This window comes from Stylophora pistillata, chromosome 7 (assembly GCF_964205215.1).
Source record: "Stylophora pistillata chromosome 7, jaStyPist1.2, whole genome shotgun sequence".
NCBI lineage: Eukaryota > Metazoa > Cnidaria > Anthozoa > Scleractinia > Pocilloporidae > Stylophora > Stylophora pistillata.
The window spans coordinates 7,937,316-7,955,219 of NC_142525.1; the positions used below are offsets into that span (position 1 = coordinate 7,937,316).

Below are 17,904 nucleotides of genomic sequence, written 5' to 3' on the forward strand. Positions count from 1 at the left end.
TACTGGAAGAATATCGGCCCTCAGTCTTTTATGTATGGACCTCGCTGCGCTCGGTCCGTACTATCAAGACCTCGGGCCGATATTCTCCCAGTACGGCCCTCGCGCTTGGTTAATAAGATATAAGTATCAACCAGACAAGTGATGAGAACTAAAATAAATATCAATAAGGGATTAAAAATCGATCTCATACCAATTTATTTAAAGGAACATCATAAGAATTAATGGCAGGGGAGTAAAACGTGTGAAAACAATTTGATGTGTTGCAAATTGGCCCTGGAGTACATTTCAAATCACATCAAATCTCCTTTGCAGATGTCATTAGCCTCTGTCAGTTCTCCATATTTTGGCTGTGTTCTATAAGCTAACTACAGAATACAGGTTTTCTTCTCACTCACAGAATGAACTGTTATCCATTGTTACATCCCTCAATGTAACCAAAAGTTTCTCCCTAACACTTACAGTAACCATTTAAATCCTTTGAGTGGCCTGCATCTATTTTTTCATTACAGTAATACTGCTGAGTCATTCATAAAGATGACAGGAATAAAGGAAATTATTGCCAAACTAGGAAGCTTTGATTGTTGAATGAATTCTCCTTGTCAGTTCCCAAGTAAATGTATAGAAAAAAGTATGGAGAATATGAATACGAATATCATGGTGTAAAGGTTTAAAGAAACCATGTTCAACTTATGGGAATCAAAATTAGTGTAACTTGATTGATTTCCTATTTTGTAAACTGATACTGAATGACACATTCTGATTGCAATCCAAACAAGTTTATGCTGTGGGAACTTAGATCTAAATCACATCTATCCCTTAAAAAAAACTAAGATTAAGACAGAATTACCTGCATTATAGTGAGGCCAATCTTGGAATATAAGCTAACTACAGAATACAGGTTTTCTTCTCACTCACAGAATGAACTGTTATCCATTGTTACATCCCTCAATGTAACCAAAAGTTTCTCCCTAACACTTACAGTAACCATTTAAATCCTTTGAGTGGCCTGCATCTATTTTTTCATTACAGTAATACTGCTGAGTCATTTATAAAGATGACGAGAATAGAGGAAATTATTGCCAAACTAGGAAGCTTTGATTGTTGAATGAATTCTCCTTGTCAGTTCCCAAGTATATGTATAGAGAAAAGTATGGAGAATATGAATACGAATATCAGGGTGTAAAGGTTTAAAGAAACCATGTTCAACTTATGGGAATCAAAATTAGTGTAACTTGATTGATTTCCTATTTTGTAAACTGATACTGAATGACACATTCTGATTGCAATCCAAACAAGTTTATGCTGTGGGAACTTAGATCTAAATCACATCTATCCCTTAAAAAAAACTAAGATTAAGACAGAAATACCTGCATTATAGTGAGGCCAATCTTGGAATATGACTGGATCACTCAAAATGTTGGCCACAACAGATGCTGCCATCACACAAGCAATTTGTTTCCATTTCTCACTTGAAGACTGCCTTTCCTTTGCAAAGTCTTTGATGCCTTTGACTACCACCCATTCTGTCTTAAAATCATGGGCTGCTGCAAACACTCCTGAAAAAAGAAACATTCATGAATGTCTCTTAACACTTACATGTCTCTTAACCATTATAAGCTTATTTCTTTGCATCCTTTAGACAATTATTGTTCAATTGAAGTTCAAACAGATTCACACTCTAGCTTCTGGTAAACATCCACATCACAGAAAGAGGTTAGTGTAAGTCCCTACATGTGCAACCAATGTTTACAAGAAAACTTGTACACCAAGACTGTTAAATTAATTTTCAGTTTACATTTCTCAAGAGACAAAATGTTATCAATTAGAGTTAACTCTTTCACTCCCTAGATCTAATTATCCTATAATGTTGGCTGGGAGAATTGGGTTTTGGATCCACTAATAATCCCTTTCTTGATATTTGTTCTATTCTTATTACTTGTCTGCTTGATATCATATTGATGTTAGAAGGAGAAATTCTGTCTTGGTCAGTCTGGGGAGTTAAAGGGTTAATATGGACTGTGATTCTACTCCCCAGGCCTCAAACAAGTCAGCAAGATACTTTCTACATTTTTAGAAGACACAACTTTGACAATTCATGACATCCTGAAGGGGCAAATCAATTTTAAATTAAGGCTGATAGTTTCAAAAGAAACTGTTTGGGGCTGCGTTGGTGGGAGTAACGAAATAATTTGGATATATCAACAAAGTTGAAATGGTAAATTGGCCACCGTAACGATTACAAACGCTGACATTTTGAGCGTTAGCCCCTCGTCGTCGCTCCAACGAAGGGCTAACACTCGAAACGTCAGCTTTTGTAATCGCTACGGTGGCCAATTTACCATTTCAACTTTGTTGATATATCCCAATTTTAAATCAATTAACTTGTCACCTTCACCCTTACAAAAACATCTTCCTACCAAACCCTAGCCTAAAACAAAATCAAATTTGCATATACAATTCCTGCAAAGTTTCTTGAGCCAGCTGGGACAACTCTAGCACAGCTTTTCTAAAAACACTTGCTACATGTGCAAATACTGTATCTTTGACTCATAAATCATCATAATTAACATGATTCTCACCTCCACCTTCCATTTCAACTGCAATTGCTTCAGGATGTTGGCCAATCATGTCCTTGTTTGCCTCTGAGATACTCAGAAAAACTCCATCACAGTGCACTTTGGCATTATATTCATCAGCATTTTGTAAAGGTGCCCTCCACCCATCAGCCACATGTTTGATCAGGTTACCAATATCTCTGCTGGGGGGAGTCTTGTGTGCAGCTGTTATCAGCTTTGCTGAAACAACCACATCTCCTAGCTTGGCCTCTCTGCTGTTCAAACCACTGCAGGTACCAACAGAAATAATAGCCTTGGGTCTCAAGAGTAAGATGGCATCTTTCGACACAGACAAAGAGCCCCCAGGAACATCAGGACCTTTGGAGCACCTCATTAGGGCAATTTTCATTTTTCTTCCTTGATCATCACCCATGCAGCCAAAGTACACATGGCCAGTACTGCTGTGGTAACTCTTAAAGGGTTCCTTCAGGAAGGCAAAGCAGCTTAAGAACTCAAAGTCCTCCACTGTTAATAACAGAATATCAACAGGGAGTTCAACATTGATCCAAGCTGAAGAGGTTCCTGGAAGATCACACATCTTTGGAATTTCAATACTGAGCTCTGGTGAGCTGACCTTGGCTTTCTCTGCTGATCCATTTTCAGCACACTTAACTTCTGTCTCTGTAAAGGAAAAATGCAGTTTTAAACAAAATCATTGTACATACTGATAATAAATTTGATCACACGTGCAAATACATCCAAACATTGTTGGTGAAGGACTTGTTTAAAATCATATCCATGTAACATGACAAATGTTTCCACCAACAACACTGAAGACCTAATTGTCAGATCTGACCAAACCTTTTCACTCCCAAGATCTTTTCACTCCCTGTTGACATTCTGTTATTAACACCGCCTCCCGGTTAGCTCAATTGGTTAAGCGCCGGACTGTTGTGCGGGAGGTCGAGGGTTAGAGCCCCGGGCGGACCAACACTCAGGGTCTTAAAATAATTGAGAAGAATATGCTACCTTTCTATAACATCGATCAAGAAATGGTTAGATATTCTAGTCTTCTCGGATAGGGACGAATAAATGGAGGTCCTGTCTCCTGCAACTATTAATCAGTTAATTTGGTTAGGCAGGGGACGTTAAAGAACCCACTTCACGAGATTACTGTGATGGGGTCTGGCCTGGTTACTGAGAATAGGGGGGAGGGGGCATCTGTTATATTCGCTTTCATTTGATTGTAAACTGCTTAGCAGTCTGGTAAAGTCCCACGTACAGTGTTGTAAAGCGCCATGAGTTTAAGATATGAGCGCTATATAAATACAAGTTATTATTATTATTATCTTCTTAGCAGTTCTCCTTACTGTCTGCTATACAGTTCTTATGATGCATGTTTGGAGAATTTGGATTGGATCAATTGATAATCTCCTAATTGATATATTTTTTAATCTCATCACTTATCTGCTTGACATTGCATTGCTATTGTAAGGAGAAAATCTTTCCTGGTCACTTACGGGAGTTAAAGGGTAAATTTAACAAATGGTAAACACCACAGCGTACACTATTGAGTTATGGATGCACACGGGAGGTTGCTAAGCACGAAAGAAGCGTAAGAGTCGCTCGAGGCGATAGCCGAGAGCGACTCTAGCTTCTTGAGTGCTTAGCAAACCTCCCAAGTGCATCCATAACTCAATAGTGTACGCTGTGGTGTTTACCATTTGTTTTATAACATAACATTGATACATTGTAGCTAAAGAGTTCCCTTTTACTAATCTTACACGACCAGAAAAAACAAGCGCGCGCGGAAAAATAGTCTTTGCATTTGCTCACGTCAGCAGCGTACACCCATGGGCAAATGGGGGACGCTAAATTGACCAATCAGAGCGCGCGCTTTAGTTTGGTTATGTTATAAAAAAAGTTAAGTTAAACTTCTACTACTTCAGTAAAGAGTTTAATGCTCCAAAAACCATAATACCATTTTTACCTCCAATTATAAAAGGAAAGACAAAAAACTGAACCTCTTACCATGCTTTGAGAATCCAAAGAATAACGTAGTCACTAAAAGTTTTGACTAAAAATCCACTAACATGTAAAATTCAGCTTTTCACATGTTTGCAGTCAAGTTTTGAAACACGTTAGGTTACTCTTCTAAATTTCAAAACACCTGTCAGTCACTTAACATAATGTCAGAATTTCATGTTTACTTTTAAATTTAAAACCCATGTCACCCTAATATCAGTATGCAAATTCTCTACACTGTTCTCCCTAAATTTACTAAGGTGCTAATGATGAGAATTTCTTTAACAATCAGGAGTTCTTCAGTTGGTGATCATTTCCTTTCCTCTCCTGACCTGAATATTTGATTCAGGGATATTGTGGGGAGACATTTCATGTAGATGATATTGATGGTCACTTTCAAGCGTCTACATGTGAAGGTTAAATCGAAAGGGAAAAATCTTTAAGTCTCCAGAGTAGCCTTTGCCTTATGACAAAGACACTAGAGACACTAAAGAGTAGGTTTAACAGTTGGTATCAACAAAAAAAATTACACACACACTAGAGAGTAAGTTTAATAATTGGTATCAACAAAAAAAATCACACACACACCTTCCATTCCTGAATTTTGCTCTGAAATGTCAATAAGATCCTCCATGTCCTCTTCCTTCCTGGTCTTTCTAACTGTTTCATCTTCATGTAATTTGTCTGCAATACAGTCTTCATCCTTCAACCAATCTCTTAGAAGCTCTCCGTAGTCTTCCTCAAGATTGGCATCCATATCTTCAAATTTAATTTCGTTGATGGCATCCTGATAGGGAGGCCCTGCAATATCCAAAAAGGTATCTTTGATCTGGTTCCAGTAGGAACTGAAAGTTGGATCATCAACTGAACAACTGGTAACATGGCTGTAAACTCTGTCTCTGAGGATCTTGATGCGAGTGATGTCAGCTGCTGGAGTGGTGTCTGTTAATGGAGGAAAGACATTATGTCCAGAAGTAGGGAGAGTTAAACCAAAGATATTCCTCAGAAGAAGTAGCAATACAAATGTGTCAAAGTTCCCTGAGGAGACTGAAGATTTGACTGGAGGATACAGTTGGCGCCACTGGGAGGTACTCAGGACTCTCTTCTTTCTAAGCGTTTGTAATTCTGCATGGTTCCGAGGATGAGCAAGAATTGTGTGAAGGTTTCCTGGCGGACATATCCTGTCAAAGATCTCCCTCAGAACACAAGATCCAATATCCACAAGAAGGCGACAGAGCCGGGCATAGTTAGAGGTTTCTTTTGTAGAAGGATTTGATGGAGTGGCAGAAGCCATGAAGACATGTCCTTTATAAAGAAATTCTTGTAATTAATATACAAGGTAAGTACTATTACAAAACACAAACAATAATTGGCAGTCTACGACTGCCTGTGCCTACAGTTGTATAGTTGTAGAGTATTGTTGTAAAAAAGCAATATGGTGTAAAATGCAAAGATTTATGAAACAGCTCTCATCAATGCAGACTTGGTTGGAGAACAGTTTGTGCACTGGTCAATTCACAGCCAGGACAGGGTAGGAAACTTATAGCATGGATACATGTAATAAATGTGCATCAAGTTTATTTCATCACAAGACTTGGATCATCCTCAGTGTAAAAACCTAACTAGGTTTTCTTTGTTTCATGAGGTGTTGTTTTGCTGTGTGCTATTGTTAAAATGTTTTGTTGTCTTTGTTTTACGCCACTTGTGAGCTTCACAGGTTTTTATGCCGAGGATGAGCCCAAAACTTCCCTTTTTGTTCGCTCTACATACCTGGTACTATGGATATACCTATTCCTCTGGAGTCCGCAGATTCGCGCCCTGGCCGTGCCAGCTTTCTTTTTTTTCTTTTCCTTTAATCAATAAGATAATCAGTCAATCAACATCAGGCACTACCAAAATTAATGTAAAAACATTGTATGAAGATGTCTTCAACAAGCACGTACAGTTACTGTAGTACCTAATAGTAAAAAATTGCAGTCAACTTCAATTCACACAGTGACGACGAACTAGTGAACTCACATAAAATACTGTCTGAATATAGAGATATAAAGTATATTTATGGGCTCCAAATTATTAACAGATGGTTAAAAAATGCCAATATGTACTAAGACAAGAGCAGCGCTCTAAGCTCAACTTTTCAAAAAGTCACCGTTTGGCCACCTTCAATTGTAAAATGGTAACAATAAAAAAAGTTTAGTCACTTCCTTCCCCTCCCCCCCTAAAAAAACAGAAGGGGAGGACACCTCATGATATATTACACGATCGGCTAATGCGCCGAACGGCACGTTTTATCACTTAGGTTTGCTACTGTACATAAGAGAAAGTAAAGGAAGAGACTGTCTAGTAGCAAAAACGATTTATTTCAACATTACAAAGCTGCTAAGACCATGCAACATTGCCAATTTCCCCCTCAAATCGATCGAATTGGCCATTTTTTAACGCAGTCGAGTTTCTGAACGACGAGAGGCGAAAAGAGAAACTCAGGTGATGCTACCACTTGTACTATTGATTAAATTCGTCCTATTGTTGATAATTTTTCAAGTAAATTTCTATTTTAACCTGTTGGTCGCCAATTGGCGACTTTCGCCAGAATTTTAGTCGCCAAAAATTTTGGAAAATGTATCTGTTAGGACTCGTCAGCGCTGTAAGGTGCGACCATTTTTGTCGCCATGGGGAGTGAAAATATTTTCACTCGCCATGGCGACCACAATGGTCGCAGCTTAGAGCGCTGACGAGGCCTAACAGATACATTTTCCAGTTACAAGAATCAAATAGAAATGTGTATGGCGCTTGAATAACTTTACCTTGACAAGAATCGTCCGCTCAGAAACAGCAAATAAATCTTTCAATGTTGAGATCAACCGCAGCCGACTCATACATCCGCCATGTTTCAAGACTACACTGAGCAGACAGACTGGTAACCAGTCAATGATGCCTGTGACATTTTCAACTGTCAAAGGCAAAAATAGCCAAAACACTGGAATAAGGTAGTTAAAGACATGCTTACTGATTCTCTTTTTTCGGTTTTTCCTTAACTGATTTTTCCCTTTTCTTGGTTCTTACAATTTTTCAATCGAATAAAGGGGGTTATATTTCTGAAGATGTGGTGCAGTGTTGCTGGGGTCCAAGGCCATTTTAGATTGTGCTTGTAAATTTAGCATATTCTGCTACAAGAATTACTCGATAATCTTCCATATCAGTATGGTAATAACTTTATTTCGAATGCAATTTGGTGTTGATAAGCAGAAATAAGTTTTCAAAGACAACAAAATAGTACATGGGGTGTGTGCAATTTGTGGTCTTTGAACAATTTACAATTAGTGCCTATTTACACCAAATTGCACGAGATATCATGTTGTTACTTGTTAATAATTTACATGAGAGATCAAGTGGAGGAAATTTTGTCACCTTGATCTTGCACCAAATTCTTATAACTCATTTACAGATAAAATCTATAGCAGCAAGAGGGGAGAATTAACAATCAGATGTTTAGTGTTAAAGGGTTAAGTCAAACCGTAGGGAGTCGATTCTCTCACGTGGTTTTGCACAGGGCTTACCCAGCCAAGAATAAATGCTGCCTTCGACATTGTCGACATGCCTAGTACAAGTTTCATCAATTTTTGGTTTATTTAATTCCTTTTTATCCAATTTCCCATCTTGAATTTTCGATAGATTTTCATTTTCGATAGCCATGTTTTGTAAACCGAGGTCATCAGCCGGAAAACTTTTGTATTTTGGCATTAGCTACTTGAGCGCCATCATGTTCAATCGACAGCAAAGGTGCGGCATTTCTCACAATATACAACAATTACTATCCATCAAATATATTTGCTCGCGTGCGACTACTCCAAATACATCACGTGACCGAACATGCCCCAGCTAAAACTGGGGATTATCCGCGGATATACCCCAGGTTAGTGATATTCCCCGATTTGTAAGCCTTCCGTCAGTATTCGTCTAAAATTTAATTCAAACTACGAGAGAGTGTTGTGTGGAAGTGAAATTTTGTTTTCTTTTCAAATAGTCGAACCAGGGAACACTTAAAAGCGAACTTCCCATACCATAAACGATAGGCTGTTCGTTAACATTATTCGCGCGCGTTGAAAAATATTTGAAGGATAATAAACACAATAGCCTCTGTTTGGCGCGAAAATATGCTTGTATATTCCTCGAAGCTAAGTTTCCTCGAACTGTGCTCTTAGAAAACTGTTCTCGTTTCGAAACATATTATGTCTGCGAACAAATATCCCTGCATATTTTCGCGCAAATGGAGGCTATCGTTTAGACAACTCTCTTACTTCACCGCTTCTACTGCTTTTAATTTGCAGTGTTTTAGTTTTTAAATGGAAGTTAAACGTCGCGAGAAGTAACTTCAATACCGCGAAGGAGCTACTGCCCGACGCAGTTTACTAACAGTCACTACCATCCTCAACTATGGACAGTATAAACGAATTTAGATTCGATAAATTCTTCGAGCTCTTCGCGAGAACCATTCCATTGAAATCGTTTCTAAACTCGATTGAATGATAGAATCATATCCAAATTCAAGGTTTCCTTCTGTGAAAGAGAAATAGCCAATGAAATACGTCATTGGGCTGACTCAAATAATTAATATAAATTTCCAATCATTAAGTCAAAGTCCAACGTCTTAACGATCACCGGAAAGCGGCTGGCGTCTAAGATCAATGATGAACTTGTTGTCACAGTTGAGGAAAATAGGCTCGTAAATGTAAAAGGTGCAACACTTCGGTTTAACAATCGAAAGTTCACTCTCATTTGATTGCCATGTTGAAAAGCTCTGCAATAAGCTTGCCTCGAGCATAGGTGTTTTAATATGAGTAAAATCAGAGCCTTTCTGTCACTTACACAGCGGTTGTTGTTCTATAATGCCATTATTCGCCCAGTAATGAGCTAAGCTGACGTCATTTGGTCATCATGTGATAAGGAATCACTTTAGGGAATCGTGAAATTACAGAAGCGCGCAGCTAAAATAATTTTAGATGCTGACCGCCTAGCACCATCTGTAACACTTTCTAATAAGCTGGGATCGATACCTTTTTATGAACAGAGTAAAATTAACAAATGTGCAATTTTTTGTAAGCGCGTAAATGGCTTTCCTCCGAACTATCTCAATGAACACTTAACAATTAACAATACACCACATGACAGATGCACGCTGTATACTAGCTATAATTCTATCTGTCCTTCATCAGCTGATGAAGGTCTCGGACCCAAACGTTTTTTATTAAACTTTTTAGACTTTTTATTGAGTATATGTCTTCCTTCGCTCGAAGTTGTCCCCGTCCTCGTGTGCCACATTACTTCTTCTATTATTTGTCGAGGTTTGGACTGCGAATCCTTTTGGATCCTTCTGGCGCGGCGTCTCTGTTGGCTCGAAGACTCTTAAATTGTTATATATGTATATATTCATATATATAAATTTATAAAACTATACTCGGGCCTAGTTACACATTTAGCCGAAGCTCCTCCCGGTTTCCACAGCATGAAGTGACTAAGAGTAATCCTACTCCCCCTGGATCGGATGCTAGTTCATCACAGGGTTACCCCCCCCGTATTTTATCAGCTTTTGCTAACAGTTAGCTGGTATGTGAATGTAATAAACTTGATCATATCCAAATCATAAGCCCCCGATATCTCCTTTCATTAATTCCTTTGTTAGAAGGAATGGAGAGGTGACAAGACATTAATCTCCTCCTAAACAACTCGATTCGAAGCTCTTCTTCATACCGGCGGTTTTGAGACTTTGCAAACTCAAGCTCCCTGACTGATTCATTTCATTCCTTATCGTAGTCATTACAGCTAAATTAATCCAAGTAAAATAATTCATCCGTTTTTGTAACATGGTAAACCCTTTCACTCCTGGGATCTTCTTGGTAATTCTCCTCACTGTCTGTTTTACAATTCTTTTCTTGTAAGTTTAGAGAATTAGGGATTGGATCAACTTAAAATACCCTTGTTGATAGTTTTCTTTATTCTCATCACTTGTCTGCTCGCCATTGTACTGCTGCCATTGAAAAGAGAGTATCTGTCCTGGTCATTCATGGGAGTTGAAGGGTTATTGTTTACTACTAAAAGTGATTAACAGGTAACTTCTCCCTATAATATCCCTACATTATCCAACAAACAAGTAATGAGAATACTCAAACCTATCAGGTAGAAATTGTCGTCTGATCTTACACCAAACTCTTATAACTAATGTGCAAGGAAATTACGTAGCAACTAGAGGGAAGAATTAACAATCAGCGGATCTTTGGTGTTAAAGGAAGTTAACTGAAGAGAATTGATTCTATCAAACAGTTTTGCGCCCGGCTTACCCAGACAAGAATAAATGCTGCCTTCGACATCGTCAGCATGGCTGGTAGAAGTTTCATATCCGTTTTTGATGTATTTGATTCTTTTCATTTAATTTCGCATCTTGAATTTTCGATGACTTTTCATGGTCAACAGTCATACTTTGTAAACCAAGATAACCACCTGGTAGATTGTTGTTTTTGGCATTGGCTACGCGGGCGCCATCATGCTCAATCGAAACCAAAGCGGCGGCATTGCTTCACAATAATATTTAACAGTCATGATACATAAAATGTTTTTTCTTAGCGTGCGACTGATCTAAATGCATCACGAACATGCCTTAACTTTATCTGGGGAATATCCGCGGATATACTCCAAGTTAGTTAATTCCCAGACTTTTAAACCCTCCTCCAATACAAAAAAAATCGTTTAAAATTTTTTTCAAGGTGAGAGGGTGTTATGTCGATGTTACAAAAGGAGGGATATACTCTTCTTTTTCAGTAAGTCGGACCAGACAAGGTGAGAGGGCGTTATGTGGATGTTACAAAAGGAGGGATATACTCTTCTTTTTCAGTAAGTCGGACCAGACAGCAATGAAAAGTGAACATCCCACGCGGTGAACGTAAACGTTACCTTGTTGAAACATTTCTGTGGACCCTGTAGTCGGTTTCTTTCTCCACTCCAAACGGTATTTTGAGCTGAAATCACTACAACTGCTGATGACCAGGTCAAAATAATCTCCTTGTCAATTTTCCTGTCTACATTCAGACACATGTCAATGGTTGGTTTGCCAGGTAAACCTATTGAAATGTGATTTTTTAATTTTTTTCTGAAAAATTATATGAAATAGAAAATATTATCGAAATAATTTCTTTATTCAAAACATGAATGCTTGTTAATCTGTTTAGATTAGGACAAATAATATTGATACAAGGGGATTTACATTGTAAATCATTTGCGTTATTTCCATGGCTCAGTTGCATTCAAACTTGTAGAGAAAGTTTAAAGTCTGAGAGTATTCGCCTAATTAGCTTGAAGGTAGTTTTAATCAGCCGTCATCGAAAAAAAGAAAAAAAAAACACATGTATAGGAATTGTCATTTCTTTTTTACAAATGATATTGACCTTTATACTCTAGCATCATTATACATATTCTCCATACGGTTCTCTATACACTTCCTTAAAAATGCAAATAGCAAATATTTAAGAATCGAAAGCTTCTATAGCTTGTAATCATTACCCTAACTCTTGTGTGAATTAGGGATGATATTGTAAGGAGAATTTTAATGCTAGTCACCTTTAGGGGTTGAAGGGCTAATCCCGAGGGTTCCAGAATCACACAGATAATAGGTTTCTTTTTTGCTGCCTATCAAGATGCCCTCTCTACTGTATTGAAATTGTTTACCATTTAAGTTGCTTTTCCAAAAGCCCATTTAAAAGTTGGTATTTTTTCAAAGACATATTACAGGTTTTCCTTTCGAAAGCATCCATGTGCTACAATATACAAAAAGTTCTGAAATTAAGCGGCAAATAAAAATAATCAGGTACACACCAGTCTTTGTCTTAAATATTAAGATCTCTGGCTCACTTTCTCCAGGTCTATTGAAGGCAAAGAGTTTCACTTCATACTCTGAGTTATACTCAAGATTGGTCATTTTGAAAGGAGTTTCATCGGTGTTTCTTTGTTGGCAAAGTTTGCTGAATCCCGTCCTGGGTTTCATCCTCCATTCCAGACGGTATTTAGGGCTGACATCAATGTAGTTCGTATATGGTGCTAACCAAGTCAGAGTAAACTCCACATCGACTCCACCTTCTTATTTTTGGATGGTTGGTTTGTCAGGTAAACCTTTGAAAATTATTGAATCAAGATTTTTAACTCCCCTTCTAAGGTTCCTTTTTTTTTTTTTTTTTGTTTTTTTTTTCAGGTCTGATTTTCACTATTGCTCAAATAGTGCTTTACTGCGAAGGATCGTGCTCATATACGTCTCATAACCGCAGTTCACACATATGTTTCATATGTTTGTTGTTGTTTGATTTACCATCTACGGGTTTATATCGAATTAATTTGATGGCCTGCTCCCAGTTGGCTTGTTAGCTCAATTGGTAGAGCGCTGCACTAGTATAGCAGAGGTCAGTGGTTCGAATCCCGTACAGGCCTGAAATTTTTTTCAGGTCTGATTTTCACTATTGCTCAAATAGTGCTTTACTGCGAAGGATCGTGCTCATATACGTAAGGTTCCTTTGTTGCTCGAGTCTAGTGTCACAGCTTTTATTCCATATTCTACAAGCTTATCGACTTTTTGGCGTCGAATAAGTTCGAGAGGATTAATTATAATTATCTTAAAGTCCATTACTTTCTTCTTTACATCTCTCCAGATGAAATAGAACAACTTTGGTAGAATCTATGCATTCGAGTTGACTCGACTTCAAAGTCATTCCTGGAAAATATTCCAGAGAGGTCTGAAGACACTTTAGAAACTTGTTTTCACTCATTATTAGAGACATCGAAGGGTAATTATTGAATCTCGGAATTTCAAGATGGCGTCGTCACAAACAGTGCGAACAAAATTTACTTTCGGTTCTCTTTTATTGTCGCCTTAGCCAATCAGCGTTTCGACCGTTCAGCGGCCGAAGAACACGGCTCTCGATAGAGATTTGCGTCAGATTCTCCTTTCCCTCTCTCCCCTACCCCTCCCCCCTTCCCCTTGAGAGAGCCTGATCCTAAGGCTATGAGGCAAGTAACTAACACGCAGCTAACGCGTTAAAAGCTCGTTCCTCTGTTTTAGCGTGCGAGCGTACCGTGTGCGTGCGTTCACCTTAATCCCTGAAGCCACGTGGAGGGTCGCAGTTCTCAAACTCAAAAAATTTATGATATTTACATCGAGATTCCCTTAACAACCAACTCCGATCCAATTGGCCACAGAAACCAGAATGTTCTCCATCGGAAGTTGCGGGTGGTGTATTACCTAGCCGTGACCAGAAAGAGGCCGTAAGGCCAAACCCAAACACAATAGCGTGAATAAATCCTTACAAAATCTTACAGGTATATTAAGGATGGGTGGAAAACCTTCCTGCCCATGCAAATTAAGACTTTACAATTGGTGTGTCCTTTCAACGTTTGGTAAAAATAGGTATGTCTGACAAATTTTATTGATAGCTGCAAGCAAACACTTAACAATTGGTTCATGCTTTCAACTGTGAGTATCATACTAAGATATGGATGAAAACTTTTATTGCCCTGATGCAAATACTATTTTATAGCAATTGGTTCATGTTTTTAATGTACATGCGTTTTCGATGAGTTCGCGTTATTTTGGTGTTCAACTACTAAAAAAAAAGCCACTCCGAAATAGCCCTAACTCGCCGAAAACGCTTCAAAATGGCCTGAGACTCTGGGAATCAACAAAGAAAACAAGAAGGCAATAAGGTAAGTCCATTTTATTTCAAAACAAGACATTTTTTTCTCTCTTTTAAGGCAAACTGATAACATCCCACACAAACCTTTATAAATATAAAACTTTGCGAACACTGTAAGAGTCACGTCCGCTTTTCTAGTGGTGAGCTTGGGCTGCCTGTGGGTAAAACCTCGCATTTGAACAGTCTTAGCTTAGATTTCGTAAGAATTAAATTACGTAATCTCATTAGAGCGCCAATTCTGTGGCTAGCTTTAATTTTTTGCAGATAGAGATTATATGCTCAAAGAAATTTAGCTTGGAATTTAACTCTACTCCTAGAAGTTTAATATTATCTTTAGTTTCGATTTCAACATCGATCATTCACACAGATGTTACTGTCATCTTGAGTGAAGCCCAAGTTCAAAACCTGATACTTCTTAAGGTTTCCCGCTAGTAAGTTAGTCATACCACGTTGGCTAAGTTGACACTATCCTTTAACTGGGATGTGACAGCTGCCTGATCTGCACCAGCGTGGTAAATCTGGTGTTCGTCTGCATACATAGACAAGTTCGCTGTAAGGCAGTAGGATAGATCATTCTGGAACTGAAACATTCCATAACAATGGGCCAAGTGCGGAACCCTGAGGACAGCCACGACTCACAAATCGGCTCGAACTAACATGAAGGCCGATCTTTACTTGACATTTCAGTTGAATTAAATAGCTGTTAAAGAGTTGAATAGCGCTTTCCTGTAGACCGTACGCTTTAAGCTTGCATAGAAGTAGTGGTGGGTGTAACGAGTCAAATGCCTTTGACATATCTGTTTAAAATATCATGGCTTACAACCTGTCTTTGATCCCCCACTAGTCTCCAATCTTCTACCAGATTGATCGAGGTTGTTTCGCAGCTGTGAGCTTTGCGATAGGCAGGTGAGTTCTGGTAAAAGCGGTTATCGTAGTCTTTGCTTGTTATGCTAGGTTTCTTTCTTTCTCGTTTGGCTTTTTTCATAGTTTTCACCGTTGTACAAGTTTGGTTGCGTTTTAAAATATCCGTACGGTTCGAGTGAAACGAACAAGAACGACACGAGTCGAATACCTGTGCACCGTGTATTGATTTCTATACAGCGAGCGCCGTAGTCGCCACCAAACTGGTTTTGTAAAGCGCCTGAGGTATGCGTTATCATTCTGCAGAGGTGGACGGTCACTATTATTCTGGATTTCTCTGTGACTTGAGCTACGTCACAAAGTGACTTATTCCTTTTTGGTTCACTTTGCCGCGGTACTTACGTTAGTCCCCGCATTTCATTCAGCGATTTTTGTATTTCCAATTTGTCATGGCACCAACCTGTTGAAAAGTCTTAATCTCCATAACTCTCCATGTTAACAAAAAATGAAAAGCACTCAAAAGCGATTTTGCTAGAAAAAGACAAGACCTTTAATTCGTTCTCTCTGAACCGCAACTCCGGCCATAATGTAGGCTCCGGCCGGTTGCCCTCCTGTTTACTCCTACTTTGGTGAGCGTAAGGTCCAGCATTCATGTCATACATGTATCTTAGAATTATAAATTTTTTACACCACAAATTTCAAATCTTATCAAAAGCACTGCAAATAATCAAATTTTTCATGCACCACTTCATTCGTTATCACTTGTCCAAAATTAACTTAAGGGCCAATATGTAAATGACAACAGATTCTGCATGCATAAGCACTAAGAAACTCAGGTAAATATTATACACCTTGTTCTGAAGATTTACCCGTTTTAATTTTCATGAGAGCAAGAATTTGCTTATTTTTATGAAAATCCGTATTAACAGGACGACTGCAAAACGTTTTAACAAAGCAATGACTGTTGTCTTCTTAATAACTGTAAGCAAGTCTCTAATTAGATGCCTGCGCTGTTACTCTTCGAGCTCGGTTTTGGTAGATTATCAAAGCAGCTCAAACTATCTCAAATTGATTCCACACGCGAAAAAAAAAATTCAACCAAACAAATCCCTACAAACTTGACTAAGTTGAAAGAAAATAGAAGATTAACCAGATCCAAGAACATTCCACAAGTCTCCCATACCCAGTCAGTCAATCGAAAGCGTTTGGTTCTCTGTACATCAACGCTTAAATTAATTGTTTATAACATGTTGTTTGGCTCCAGTGAGCGATTATCGCCTCATTTCGCAATAGAGAAGAGAAACGAAAACAGTTCCGCCCAAAAAGCGAAGGTAAAGAAGCGTCAAAATAGCACTTACCTTTCTCAAATTTAGTCGTTCCGTACTGATGCGGAACTCGTAAACCACTGAGTTCTACAACTTTAGGAAGCTCATGTTCTGATAAAACAAATCTTAACTCGACGATTTACATTTTGACTGACTCAGTGATTAATTAGTCTTGCTGATAGTTAGACGAAAGTCCTACTGCAAGTTGCTCCTTTCCTCAGAGATGAAACCGAAAGCTTGATGAAGAAGTTAGTAATACTCCAAGAAACCGGCTCAGTTTCCGCGTAGTGATCGAGAGAAAGAAACAAAGGATTGCGTCACCAGCTTATTTTAAGTGGCACGCTATCATGCGAGGAACTCACGCGGACCAAATTAATCTCTGACTCTATATCAGTGTGCGTGACACTTGAATAATAATCATATAAATCGATCACAAACAAGACTGGCTCTGTAAATCTTAGAGTGGTATGATGCATAAATTCTTGTGAGCGTTTGTCGTGAAACTTGTACTGTCCAATAATTGTACCACAGAGATAAGTGGAGATTCCAGCACGGTGCATTGGAAGGAAGTGGCTACGATAAAAAACAAAACAAAACAAAACAAAATTCAAATACTTTAGCGTGCACTGCGGTGACAATGTTGGTGAAAGTAGATCTTCGTGTCAAATTAGTCAGTAACTGTAATTAAAAGTTATCAAAATTTCAATGGACGGTTAAGGTTATTTCTCTGACGTATTCTCTTTGGAAATGAACGGAAATACTCCTAAAAAACCCAGTGGATGGTGAACCTCCTAAACGACTGCAGAGAACCCATCACTGAAATAAACCGTTCTTTTACTTTTCTTTGTATTTTGGGCTAAACTGCAGAATACCCGACCACTAATTTACACCTCATTAAATAAGAATAGCGTCTATTGTGTTATGCCTCGTTCTTTAAAGCCTCCCGACTCGTGTAAATGAGGTGGACAGGTACTTTGAAGTTACTCAGTGTTTTAGTTGCACAGACGCTTAAACAGGCAAGCGTTACCTGACAGAAATACCCCCTCCCCTCCCCCACCACACACCGCCAGAAAAGAAAATAATAAAAACTTATTACATGACTCGGTCAGTCAGAGGGCCAATAACTAAAATCAACCAATCAAAATGCTCTGTTGCCGGTCAATATTCTCTCAGTATTAGACCGGGCACTGTCCTGAATGGTCCCGAATGATACTGCACTTGTGTCCCTTTAAACTTCAATCGTATAATAAATCTCTTATCAACCACGCTTGCTCTGGACCGTACTGGAAGAATATCGGCCCTCGGTCCGTACTGTCAAGACCTCGGCCGATATTCTCCCCGTAGGGCCCTCGCGCTTGGTTAATAAGATATATGTATTCTGTCTTATCTTAAGCCTCTCACATAAATACT

The 17,904-nt window shown here is 38.6% G+C and overlaps 2 protein-coding genes and 1 long non-coding RNA gene across 3 annotated transcripts in view; all 3 read right to left on the minus strand.

Annotated features, from left to right (window-relative positions):
- Nucleotides 1-7,480, minus strand: part of LOC148726473 (uncharacterized) — a 14,960-nt gene extending 7,480 nt beyond the window's left edge. Inside the window, exons 1-5 of the mRNA XM_088728755.1 lie at nt 7,385-7,480; nt 6,351-6,430; nt 5,169-5,885; nt 2,580-3,236; nt 1,368-1,556 (exon numbers count right to left, since the gene is read on the minus strand). Of these exons, the coding sequence (XP_088584881.1) occupies nt 1,368-1,556; nt 2,580-3,236; nt 5,169-5,874 (1,552 nt within the window). The 5' untranslated portion in view covers nt 5,875-5,885; nt 6,351-6,430; nt 7,385-7,480. The remainder of the gene's footprint in view (nt 1-1,367; nt 1,557-2,579; nt 3,237-5,168; nt 5,886-6,350; nt 6,431-7,384) is intronic.
- LOC148726453 (uncharacterized) overlaps nt 1-17,904 on the minus strand; it is a 344,348-nt gene that overhangs the window by 307,548 nt on the left and 18,896 nt on the right. The window lies entirely within an intron of this gene.
- On the minus strand, nt 11,749-16,772 carry LOC148726474 (uncharacterized). Its single transcript, XR_015989505.1, has 2 exons — nt 16,528-16,772; nt 11,749-12,737 (listed from the first exon to the last, which is right to left on the minus strand). It is a non-coding gene; the product is annotated as an uncharacterized LOC148726474 (long non-coding RNA).